Raw genomic sequence first — 12,105 nt, 5'->3', positions numbered from 1 at the left:
TGGTGGTTCCTAGAGTCTCTAAAAGTAGAATGGGAGGCAGATCCTTTAGCTATCAGGCTCCGCTCCTGTGGAACCAACTCCCAGTTTTGGTCTGTGAGGCAGACACCCAGTCTACTTTTAAGACTAATCTTAAAACTTTCCTTTTTGACAAAGCTTATAACTAGAGTGGCTTATCTTGCCCTGACCTACCTATGGGGATGTGCTTCTATGGGCTTAGGCTACTGGAGGACATCAGGATCCATTTTTCTCACTCTGTCGAGTTCTACTGTTCTTCAATTATGTATTGCTTGTCATCATTTCTGCTTATAACTTTTTGTTCTCTCTCTTTTTTTCTTCATAGTAGGTACATCTGGTCTGGCGTTCTGTTATCTGAGACATCATCCACAGAAGACAGCTCACCCGCTATTATCATCTAATATACAACAGACTACTGGATCAATGTTTGCTTCTGTGCTTTTTTGTCTGTCTTGTTGTGTCTCTGCTCTGTCTTCTGTAACCCCCAGTCGGTCGAGGCAGATGACCGTTCATACTGAGCCCGGTTCTGCTGGAGGTTTTTCCTTCCCGCTAATGGGTGGTTTTTCTTTCCACTGTCGCTTTATGCTTGCTCAGTATGAGGGGTTGCTGCAAAGCCATGGACAATGCAGACGACTCTCCCTGTAGCTCTACGCTTCTCCAGGAGTGAATGCTGCTTGTCGGGACTTTGAAGCAATCAACTGGTTCCCTTATATAGGACATTTTTGACCAATCTGTATAATATGATTGATTTTGACTTTGTAAAGTGCCTCGAGATGACATGTTTCATGAATTGGCGCTATATAAATAAAATTGAATTGAATTGAACTATCTGCTGTGGTAGGATTGTACGAAGCGATCTTCATGGATACTTGTTTGAACTTAGAAACAGGATTAAGGAGTGCACTCCATTAGACAAACTCATTCACCGATAAAAGGGAACAAAGCTCTAGTGGTAAACAAAGACATTGGGGATTTAACGGTGCCTGTTTATTTTTTGTATACCAATATCTGTTGTTAGATTTCTATGTCGACAAGTTTTTTTTACTAAAGACAAGTTTATATTTCCAACCCTTTTGTGTTTTCATTGTGGCTGTTCAAGTTAATTAAACGAGTTCTGTTCGGACCTAGCGTAATAATACCTATGGTAACTCAGAGGTGGGTTACATGGAAAAAACAAATTGGCGAGCAAGCCAGGAGAGCTCTGTAAATTGACTATAATAGCCACAATTTCATGTTACTACTGTGTGATCCTAAATCTTAAAGTGTTTTATATTTATTGCTGCAATTACAAAAATGGATGTTGTTGTACAGGAAGGTATTAAGGTGCCAAACTTTGTTATTGTCAGTGGTATTTATGGTACCACTAAAGATGAAGAAATAAGTGATTTTCTCAAACAATACGGTAAAATAAGCCGATGTACAGACAAAGATCAGACAGTATGAGAGATGTGTGAGGAGAAAGAGACATTCTGAGAAGGCTGCACCTCTGGATAACATCCAAACCAGCAGACCCCTGGAATTGGTGTGTATGGATTTTTTATCATTGGAACCAAACAGTTGTAACACCAAGGACATCCTGGTTATAACTGATCAATTCACGAACTATGCTGTTGCTTTGCCTACAAAATATCAGAAGGCCAGCATGGTTGCCAAATGCCTATGGGAGCACTTCCTAAGTCACTATGGATTCCCCGAATGGCTCCACAGCGACCAGGGAAGAGACTTTGAATCCCAGACAATAAAAGAACTTTGTGCATTTGCTGGTTGTCATAAAGTTAGAATCAGTCCCTACTACCCTAGGGGAAACCCGGCGGAACGTTTTAACCGTACGTTGTTATGTATGCTGGGTACTCTTCAACCTAAAGAAAAGAACAGATGGCGTGATCACGTAAGGCCTCTCACTCATGCATAAAACTGTACAAAAAAATTATGTTACCGGGTTATCCCTTTGTGAACTTATGTTTGGGCATCAACCCAGATTGCCTATAGACATTTCCTTCAGGTTACCAATATTCGCAGTATGTGAAAAACCTTAAGGCTCATCTGAAAGAGAGTTATCAGATTGCCACTGAAAGTTCAAAGAAAGTTGCTGCTAAAAATAAACAATGATTTGATGCCAGGGTGAGGGAAGCTACACTTGAAACAGGGGACAGAGTTCTCGTGCGGAATCTCCGCCTCCGCAACAAGGACAAGTTAGCCGATCATTGGCAGTCAACTGTATATATTGTGCGCAACAGAGTTGGAGACTTACCCGTCTATACAGTATGTCCTGAGGGGGAGGACGGCCCACTGCGAATATTACATTGTTACATTCTGTTACCTTGTGGCTACCTCTCTGAGCCAGTGGAGGAAATGGTGAGTCCAAAGCCAAAGCATAGACCAATAACAAGGCAGGAAATAAGACAAGTGAATGAACACCATTCATTGTCAGAGGATGATGAAGACGACACGCCTTGATTCCACCCTATAAAGGTCAGAGTTGAGACAAGATTGTCTGAGGTTTTGAATAAAACAAATGTGCAAGATCAAATGCCACCTGAAGATGGCATACTCACCAGATTTGACAACCTACCTGAGAATGGAATAACAACAGTATTTGAAAACCTATTAGAAAATGACATATCTAATGAAGTTCAAAACATACCTGATGATGAGACACTTGAAGAGGGAAGCACCTGTGGAAAAAGAACATGTAGAGTTAAGAATGGAGAGGGGCATACCTACATCTGAACCTGATAAGATCACAGAAAGCATGAATGTTGGATGTCAGAGAGAAGTGCAAAATTAAATCACTAAAAGTGAAACAGACACCTTAAGCAGTTCACCTAATGACCACGCTGACTTTGAATGTGAGGCTGCAGGACAGATAATAAATGTGCTTTTAAAGGAAGGCCCACCAGCTACCGAAAGTAGCTATGTTTCTGCAGAAAAGAATTACAGTGTGAGAAAGTCAGATCGGCATGTAGGGACTCATGTCATATAAGGAGGGCAGGATTTAACCCAAGTGTAAAAACCAGGTTTAACTAATAGATTCGATTCACAGTAAGTGATTTCTACATGTAAATTAGGAGCAGCTACTAGTGTTATTTTTATTTTGCACACATTTTCAGTGCTAAAATAATTTTTATAGCTTTTGTTTTATTGTTAATTTTTCATGTTTATATTAAGAAAATTGACTGAATATGTCGTGTAACGTCACTCAGCTTAACCAAGCAGAGTTCACGTGCGCATGCAGCAGCCAATGAGATGTCACGTTCAGCCACTATGTCTGCGCGCTACTTCTCTATTTCCTTTTCCGTCTGAAGCCAAGCAGTAAAATATTTTGCTGTTGTCTATAGTGGTGCAACATGGGAGGAGTCCAGTGCAACTTTGGAATTGAGAGAACAAGTGCTACAATGGTGGCGACGGACAAGCATTTTGACCACGCCGGAACTGAGTGGGGACCTCACTCTCTTGTGTAGTATATGCAAATTTGTGAGGTCTTTTGGTTTATGGTCAAAATCTGTAAAGAAGAATCGTTTAGATGGCGAGCCAACCCAATTTAGCCATGGAACCAGGGTCTACATACATTATTACGAAGAGCAGATGGACTATCTGTTGTGGTAGGATTGTACCAAGCCATCTGCATGGATACTTGTTTGAACTTAGGATTGATTGATTGATTGAAATAGGATTAAGGAGTGCACTCCATTAGACAAACTCACTCAGCAATAAAAGGGAACAAAGCTCTAGTGGTAAACAAAAGCATTGGGTGTTTAAAGTCACCTGTTTATTTTTTTGTATGCCAATATCTGTTGTTGCATTTCTGTCAACAAGTTTTTCTACTAAAGTCAAGTTTATATTTGCAGCCCATTCGTGTTTGTGTTTTCATTGTGGCTGTTCGAGTTAATTAAATTGAGATTCAACTTACATCAGAGGGTCTCCATATGCTGCAACAAAAGATGAGTGCAGCATAACACACTTCAGTGCTCACTAAAGATTTCTCATACACAAAATAAAGAAAACACGTTGAAAAATATAATGCTCCACATAGGTTAAACAAAGTTTTCCACACTAGGATCCTTAAATATAGTTCCTTATTGAAACAAACTGCATTAAAGGCCCACTATGCAACATTTTTCAGTTAATTAATGTGTTCCATACCGTTTTGGATGATTAAATGAGTCATTTCAGGTCGAACAAAGGTTTTCTCGGCCGCCCTGGTGATCTGTAGGGGAAATACCGTACTTGCAACTGCAGGAGCCCTCGGCCCGCACCCACAGGCTCAGAAGTCTCGTGCATCGCGAGAGTCGCTCTTGCTTTACGGCGAGAACTGCTACACGCCCCCAGGGAAAGGCATGCTCGGTGCTAGTGCAGTGGCGATATTTGTGCAGTTATCATGGCGGAACCAGCGAGAAAACAGCGAAAGCCCATGTCGGAGCAGGCAAGAAAGAGGAAAATGGCTCTGGACAGAGAGAGGAGTCGTACACGGGTGAACATTGGGCAAGCTTTTTCCGAATGGCGAGAGCTAAAAGAAAGAGAAGGCTGCAAGACTGACGCGGACCTTGCGTTTCTGCTGATGCGATTGTAAGTAACATTGGAGTGGTTTCTCTCTCTCTGTGCATGTTCATACTTTCACTGTGTTAGTCATTGTTTGTACTGCCGTTTTTTTGACTTTTCGTTGCGTTCGCCTGTCTGCTGTAAGCCGGGCTTACACTGTTTGAAATTCAGTCGGCCGTCGTGAGGTTTTCGTGAGCGCATCCTGCTGTTCAAACAGAGCTACGAGGGGGCGCCCTCCCCTCATCTCCGTCCCTGAAGCGACCTCCGCCCGGCCAGGGACCATTGGGGCCCGGCGTCGGCTCGCGGGTGGGTTTGGGAGGGCGAGCGGGGGGGGGGGGGGGGGGCTGCCGTGCCGCGCGGCCGCCGGGGCATCTCGTCTTTCCTCTCTCCCCTCCATTCCCCCCGACGCCCAGTGCCTCCCGTGGGCCTCACCCGAGCCGGGCTCAACCCCTTGGTCTGGGTCCCTGTCACCCACCGGGGCACGAAGTACAGTGTGAGCACTCCGGTCGCGTCCGAGGGTCGCGCCGTACAGTGTGAGAACACAGATTGTGAGCGGTGAACTTTTAAACCCCGCGGTTCCATCGCACAGTTTGAGATGTATATAAGTACCACGACTGAAAAACTCGTACAGTGTATGCCCGGCTTAAGCTCAAAACAACCGTGCCTGGCTTGACGGAGAAACCAGGAGAACAGCTGAGCATCTTTACGACAGTGCACTTTTACTTTTGCCCTCTGGGGGGAGCCTCGCTGGAAAATCAACCCCGGTTGCATAGTATACCTTTAAGTAAAATAATTCTGAACTTGGCTACCTATTAATAAGCAAAAACATCCATAAAACAAACAGGATGATTATATTCTGATGTAACTTTCACTCACCAGATATTGAAAGGCAGGACACATATTTGATTATTTCTGTTAATAAGTATTGAGAAATACTACTGAATATACATTCACAAATTGGATTTCTTGCAAGTGATAATTACAGTCTAAACTTCTAAGCTAAGATGAAAGTAATTGTTGACAAGCATATCTGGTTGTGAGTAAATTATTCATTCTTGCAGTAAAGAGAGTATTGATCTTGATAAGGACAATAATTGCACTGTGTTGTGTAGAGGGCATCTGAATCAAATGGCTGAATAAGATCGTCAGTATGCAGTCAAGTTCCCTAGAGTCCTGCTAATGTCTACTGACCTTCACTGTAATGTGGTATAATTTTCACCGACTTGCTACAGTGGTTTAGCTTGATTTGTGTTAAACAAACAAATAATGCACATGCTGTGTTGTTAATTTTAAATTGTATTTTAGGAGATGGTAAAAAACAAATTTTTTTAAAGAAAATTTGTGTATCAAAGAACTCAAATATGTGCTTAAACTATTTGTGAATGTAATCATTTTGTCTTTTCATTCACATCTGAAGATTTATTTTATTTTTGGAAAAATGTACTATTTACCCATTTAGCGACAGCAGAGCTGAAGAAATCTTACCTGACGAACCTTTGACCAGTAGTTTGCATCAAGTCTTGCTATGCTGAGCACTGATCTATTATATCCATTTAGATGCACACAAACATTACCTATATTACATTTGTATTCTTCTACCTTTCCATGTGTGTTTACAGATTTACTGTTTGTGCCAAGAGTCTGATCATCAACCAAACATGATCAAAGACAGCCTGAATAGATACAAGTAGTTTTAAAATGATTCTATTAAGGGAAAAAAAACATGTCCAAATCAATATGAAGCTGTTCAAAAATAACATTGCTCCCATTGTCAGATAGAGACAATGGGAGCAAGCCACAGACAGTCTCCACAATAGAGGAAAACTTGGAGCTGGTACTGTGCATGGGAACCTGGATGTTATTAAAGGTAACGGCCAAAACATTACTCTGGGAGAATCTATGGTAACATCAACTACAACCCCCATTTCCGGGGTTACCAGTCACCTGACTAGACCGGCCAATCACAGGAGCTGTCAAAAGCTGTAAATAATGGCAGTTTGTGTACACCACTGATCTCTATTTATTCACTGGATTGCTGATTTTGCCGAAAAACTGACGTCACTGGCCGCCATCTTGCTACTCCCTACTCTCACAGAATCCCATAGGATTCGGTTGCAATAACAAGCAGTTTTCTGGCTGTGTGAAAACGTTTCATAGGTAATTCTACAGTCAGTGGATGTACTAACACTATCAAGTACTAGGAAATTATGTGCTGAAATATTTTACATGTTATTCATATTAAATATATATATGTATATATAAATGTGTATATGTATATATATGTAAATATGTTTTTGTATATTTTGTTATTTATATATTTATGTTATATATATATATATATATATATATATATATATTAGTGCTGTCAGTTAAACGCGTTATTAACGGCGTTAACGCAAACCCATTTTAATGCCGACAATTTTTTTGTCGGCGTTAATCGCGCGTCAAAACACACACCATTCCCTAATGTTTTTCCCCCCGCCGCGCTCTCCGGACTGTGTTTCTTTTACCCTTGGCGCTTTCCGTGGTTTCAAGAGTGCTAGAAAACTAGCAAAACAGACCCGCGCTGCGAAGTTTCTTTTACCCTCGGACACATGCGACTTTGGGCTTCTTTTATTCTAAAGGCGCTTGTAAATTTTATAAGTCACGCCTTTCATGCATGCTGCCATGCATCCTGTTATGCATCCTGTCATGCGTCCTGTCATTCTCTTGCAATTCGTCATGATCACTCGTTTGTCGCGTCTGGTCCTGCGTCTTGTCATGCGTCCCTTTCATGCATCCTATCATGCATCCTGTTATGCATACGGTTATACATCCTGTCATGCGTCCTGTCACCTGTTTTGCATCTTGTCATGATCACTTGTCTTGTCATGCGTCCTTTCATGCATTCCATCATGCATCCTGTCATGCATCCTATCATGTGTCCTGTCACCTGTCTTGCATCTCATCATGATAATTTATCTATGTGCATCATCCATGAAGAATCATCCGCAAGAATCATTCGCATCAGCAAGAAATCATTCTCTTCAGCAAGAAATCATCCGCATCAGCAAGAAATCATCATCATCAACATTCCTAAGCACCATGGTCACATCTTGTCAGCTAGTCGATCGAAGCCTGATGCAGAGACAGTAAATGCCATAATCAACATGCCCAACCCATAAGATGCAAAAGGAATGGGGTATCTAATGGGCTTTGCTAATTATCTGGCAAAGTTCATGTCGCACCTGTCTGCTGTTTGTGAGCCATTGTGCCGTTTGTTGGACAAAGACACATCATGGCACTGGCCTCCCAAGCATGACATGGCAGTGTCAGAGCTGAAGTCTCTGGCCTCATCCATGCCAGTGCTACATTACTATGACGTGACCCACCCTATCACAGTCCACAGTGACTCCAGTCAGAGTGGCTTGGGGTGCTGTTTCACGCAGAAAGCCTGTCGCTTATACATCAAGAGCTCTCACTCCTACAGAAACAAACTATGCACAAATTGAGAAGGAGCGCCTCAGTATTGTGTTCACCTGCCAGAGGTTCCATCACTACCTGTATGGACATGATGCTGTAACAGTGGAGACTGATCACAAACCCTTGAATCCATACAGGTTCTTATCACCTGTAGCATGAGGAAACAAACAGTAGATGTCAGCTAAAGAAAGTTTATCAATTCATGGTTTGCATTCATGTTATATCATTAAAAAAGAAAACGACTGTAAGAAAGGCTGTATTTTCTTGAGAATGCAAAGCAAGATCAAATTTGACAGATAACTACCGCTGGTATTTTATCAATCTGCAAAAAAAGTTTGAACCCTATTATAAAAGTGTGGCATGTGGGCAGTCATCAAGATCTTTTAAATGCAAGTATAAAAAGAGTTGCACTCTCAACATTTCTGTATCCGACTTTCTCAAAAAGATAAAGAAAAATATAAGATAAATTAGGCCCATAAATGGTATGTTGAAAACAACAGAATAGAAGTTAGACATCTCTAAGAATAGTGACATAATCTCTTTGATCAATTGACTTCTCACAAAACATGAATATTAAAATTATAAAACTGAAATGACACAGAAAGACCACCAAAAGCCTACAAATAATCATGCCAGATAAAGCTGACGAGGTATGGCAAACCAAAGATTTCCTGGAAAAGCTGCTCCTCCCATTTCTCTGAGAAAAGGGATGAGGGTTAACTATTTCCTAGCTCTGACAAAACATATTTACTCTACCTGGTTACTCCCCTTTCAGAGAACTGAAACCTTACGGACCTGTGAAGAAACGGGTTATTGGCTTCAGAGGAAAGGAAACCTATCATTCAGCAGCTGTCCGCCGAAGAAATGGCAGAGCAAGGCTATCAGATTGATTCTGTGAAATTCTCCTGCTCCATATGTCTGGATCTCCTAAAGACTCCGGTGACTATCCCCTGTGGACACAATTACTGCATGAACTGTATTGGAAACTTTTGGGACGATGAGGACAAGAAACAAAGCCACAGCTGCCCTCAGTGTAGACAGACGTTCACACCGAGGCCTGTTTTGATGAAAAACACCATGTTAGCAGAGTTGGTGGAGGATCTGAAGAAGACTGGACTCCAAGCTGCTCCAGCTGATCTCTGCTATGCTGAACCTGAAGATGTGGCCTGTGATGTCTGCACTGGGAGGAAGATGAAAGCTGTCAAGTCCTGCCTGGTTTGCTTGGTTTCATACTGTGAGAATCACCTCCAACCTCACCATGATGTCCCTGGACTGCAGAAGCACAAGCTGGTGAATCCCTCCAAGGACCTCCAGCAGAACATCTGCTCTCGTCATGATGAGGTGATGAAGATCTTCTGTCGTACTGATAAGCAGTGTATCTGTTATCTCTGCACTATGGATGAACATAAAGGCCATGAAACAGTCCCAGCTGCAGCAGAAAGGGCTGAGAAGCAGAAGGAGCTCCAGGTGAGACGACAACAAATCCAGCAGAGAATCCAGGACCAAGAGAAAGATGTGAAGCTGCTTCAACAGGAGGTGGAGGCCATCAATGTCTCTGCTGATAAAGCAGTGGAGGACAGTGAGAAGATCTTCTCTGAGATGATCCGTCTCATCCAGAAAAGAAGCTCTGATGTGAAGCAGCAGATCAGATCCCAGCAGGAAACTAAAGTGAGTCGAGTCAAAGAGCTTCAGGAGAAGCTGGAGCAGGAGATCCCAGAGCTGAAGAGGAAAGATGCTGAGCTGGAGCAGCTCTCAGACATAGAGGATCACAACCAGTTTCTCCTCAACTACCCCTCACTGTCAGCACTCAGTGAGTCTACACACTCACCCAGCATCAATATTCGTCCCCTGAGATACTTTGAGGATGTGACAGCAGCTGTGTCAGAGCTCAGGGAGAAACTAGAGGACATCCTGAATCAGGAACAGACAAAAACCACGTTGCCAGTCACTAAAGTGGATGCAGCCACAAAGATGGATGCAGCCATGAAGGTGGATCCAGTTCTGAAAGTTGATGTCTTACAGTCCGAACAAGAACCAACAACAAGAGAGGACTTCTTAAAGTATTCGCGGAAACTGACATTGAATCCCAGCACAGCACACAAATATCTGGAATTATCTGAAGGTAACAGAAAAGTTACAATGACTAACAAAGACCAGTGTTATTCGGATGATGAGGACAGATTCACCAGAAGATGGCAGGTCCTGAGTAGATCACGTCTGACTGGACGTTATTACTGGGAGGTGGAGTGGAGCGGGACCTCAGTCGAAATAGCCGTCGCTTATAGGGATATAGAAAGAGAAGGGAACACAGACGACAGTTCTTTTGGTTCGAATGAGAACTCTTGGGCTTTAAGCTGCAGCACAACAGGTTACATATTTTACAGTGACGGAGATCACATCTCCATCCCAGGTCCAGTTTCCTCCAGAGTCGGAGTGTACCTGGATCACAGTGCAGGGATTTTGTCTTTCTACAGCGTCTTTGGAGCTGACTGCTGTTTCTGTAAGGAGGTGATGATTCTCCTCCACAGAGAAATAACCACATTCAGTGAGCCGCTACATGCTGGGATTTGGCTTTCACGTGCCACAGGAACCACAGCAGAGATCATTAAATTCAAAAAGTAACTGAAATAAGTGAAGGAGAGTGGCTCAGTTCATAGCTTGGGTTTAATTGCACCCTAAAAATTAAAAGTTACTCAAATGCTCAGTTTATCAAGATGTAAGCAGGAATTCTTTTTTTTTTTTAATTTAAAGCTAAAAGGCTGTTTGTTTCTTGGTGTTTTTAAAGCAGGGAATCATGTTATGTATTTTCAAAATATCACATAAACCAATTTTACAATTGCAGGGTTGTAAATTGATGCTGCAGCAAGTAAATCTGTAAATAAAGTGACACATCTGACATAATCCCATTCCTTGGATTATATTTTATAGTAAATCTGGTATAACATTACATTATACAGTTAACATTAAACTTGAGATTTAAGTTGACTCCTTTCCCAGTTATATTTTCAGTCTCACCTAAATGCAGCACATTCTTTATTTTTTTCCCTTTGTGAAAATGTCAATATACATGTTTTTGCTTTTAAGGTTGTATTCTGTGCCGTTTGTCATTTTAAAATGTTTTGCACAACCATTTAAATTGTAGACATATATTTGAGCTTCTATTCTATGGGTGCTTGTGGGTTTTATCAATGAAAGACATGTAATCAAATGCTTAGTTGAATTACTGCATATTGATCTGTTGTAAAACCGCTTCCCTTTTATCCAATGGGGTCCATTTTAAACCTGATTTAAATTTTAGGGACATACATTTTTGATTTTATCTTTTACGGTGTTTGTGTTTGAACCAAAATAAAAGCAATACTACTTTTCTGTATTTTTCAATTTGCAGTGATCAGACATTTACTTGTAGCTCAAAATAATAAAATAGCAGGTTTGCTTTCTATCAGTGTCAAACTCCTTCATTTTAAACCTGTTACTAAACTGAGATACTGTGACAGCAGAGATAAACTACAGGAAATACTGAGACACGTGGACAGACATCTCACTGTAGCTGGATTCCTAATATTCATGAGAAATGACTCTGCCATACATCTGTTATCATCTGAGGGGAAAAAGAAAGCAACTTTAATGAAAGAAAAAATAATACCTTTGTGATTAGATTTAGAAGTTACAGACTGAAAGAATCTGCATTTGGGCAAGATGATAAAACTTGGGTGTTACTCCAAAAAAAAAAAAAAAAAAAGAAAACTACTGGACTTTTTTCCGAAGTTTAAATACGTTTCGCTTCCCATCCAGAAAGCTTTCTCAATTCAAATGTCTGTAGTGATGAGTCCCAAGCTTTATATTATTGCCCAAAAAGTCGTTATGGCTTAGATAACATTTTTTTAAAGAAATTTTGTGTATAAAATTCAGAACTCAAAGATGGTTTAGTTAGTTCTCAAATATGGGCTTAAACTAGTTGTGAACGTAATGATTTTGTCTTTACATTCAAATCTAAAGATTTATTTTTTGTGTGAAATGTACCATTTACTCATTTAGTGACAGCAGAGTGAAGAAGCCTTTGTCTGAAGACCTTTGACAAGTAGTTTG

General features: G+C 41.2%; 1 protein-coding gene across 1 annotated transcript; it reads left to right on the top strand.

The window, feature by feature from the left end:
- Positions 1-8,880: 8,880 nt before the first annotated feature.
- On the top strand, positions 8,881-10,715 carry LOC105921925 (tripartite motif-containing protein 16-like). The gene has a single exon (XM_012857798.3). It carries the CDS (start codon positions 8,881-8,883, stop codon positions 10,636-10,638), a length of 1,758 nt encoding a protein of 585 aa, XP_012713252.3. The 3' UTR covers positions 10,639-10,715.
- Positions 10,716-12,105: the final 1,390 nt, after the last annotated feature.

Source organism: Fundulus heteroclitus, chromosome 14 (genome assembly GCF_011125445.2).
Source record: "Fundulus heteroclitus isolate FHET01 chromosome 14, MU-UCD_Fhet_4.1, whole genome shotgun sequence".
Taxonomy (NCBI): Eukaryota; Metazoa; Chordata; class Actinopteri; order Cyprinodontiformes; family Fundulidae; genus Fundulus; species Fundulus heteroclitus.
This window is presented reverse-complemented; position numbering and strand designations above follow the sequence as displayed.

What these genes read in the sequence shown, in the direction of transcription:
- LOC105921925 (XM_012857798.3), top strand. Translation starts at nt 8,881, where the DNA reads ATGGCAGAGCAAGGCTATCAGATTGATTCTGTGAAATTCTCCTGCTCC.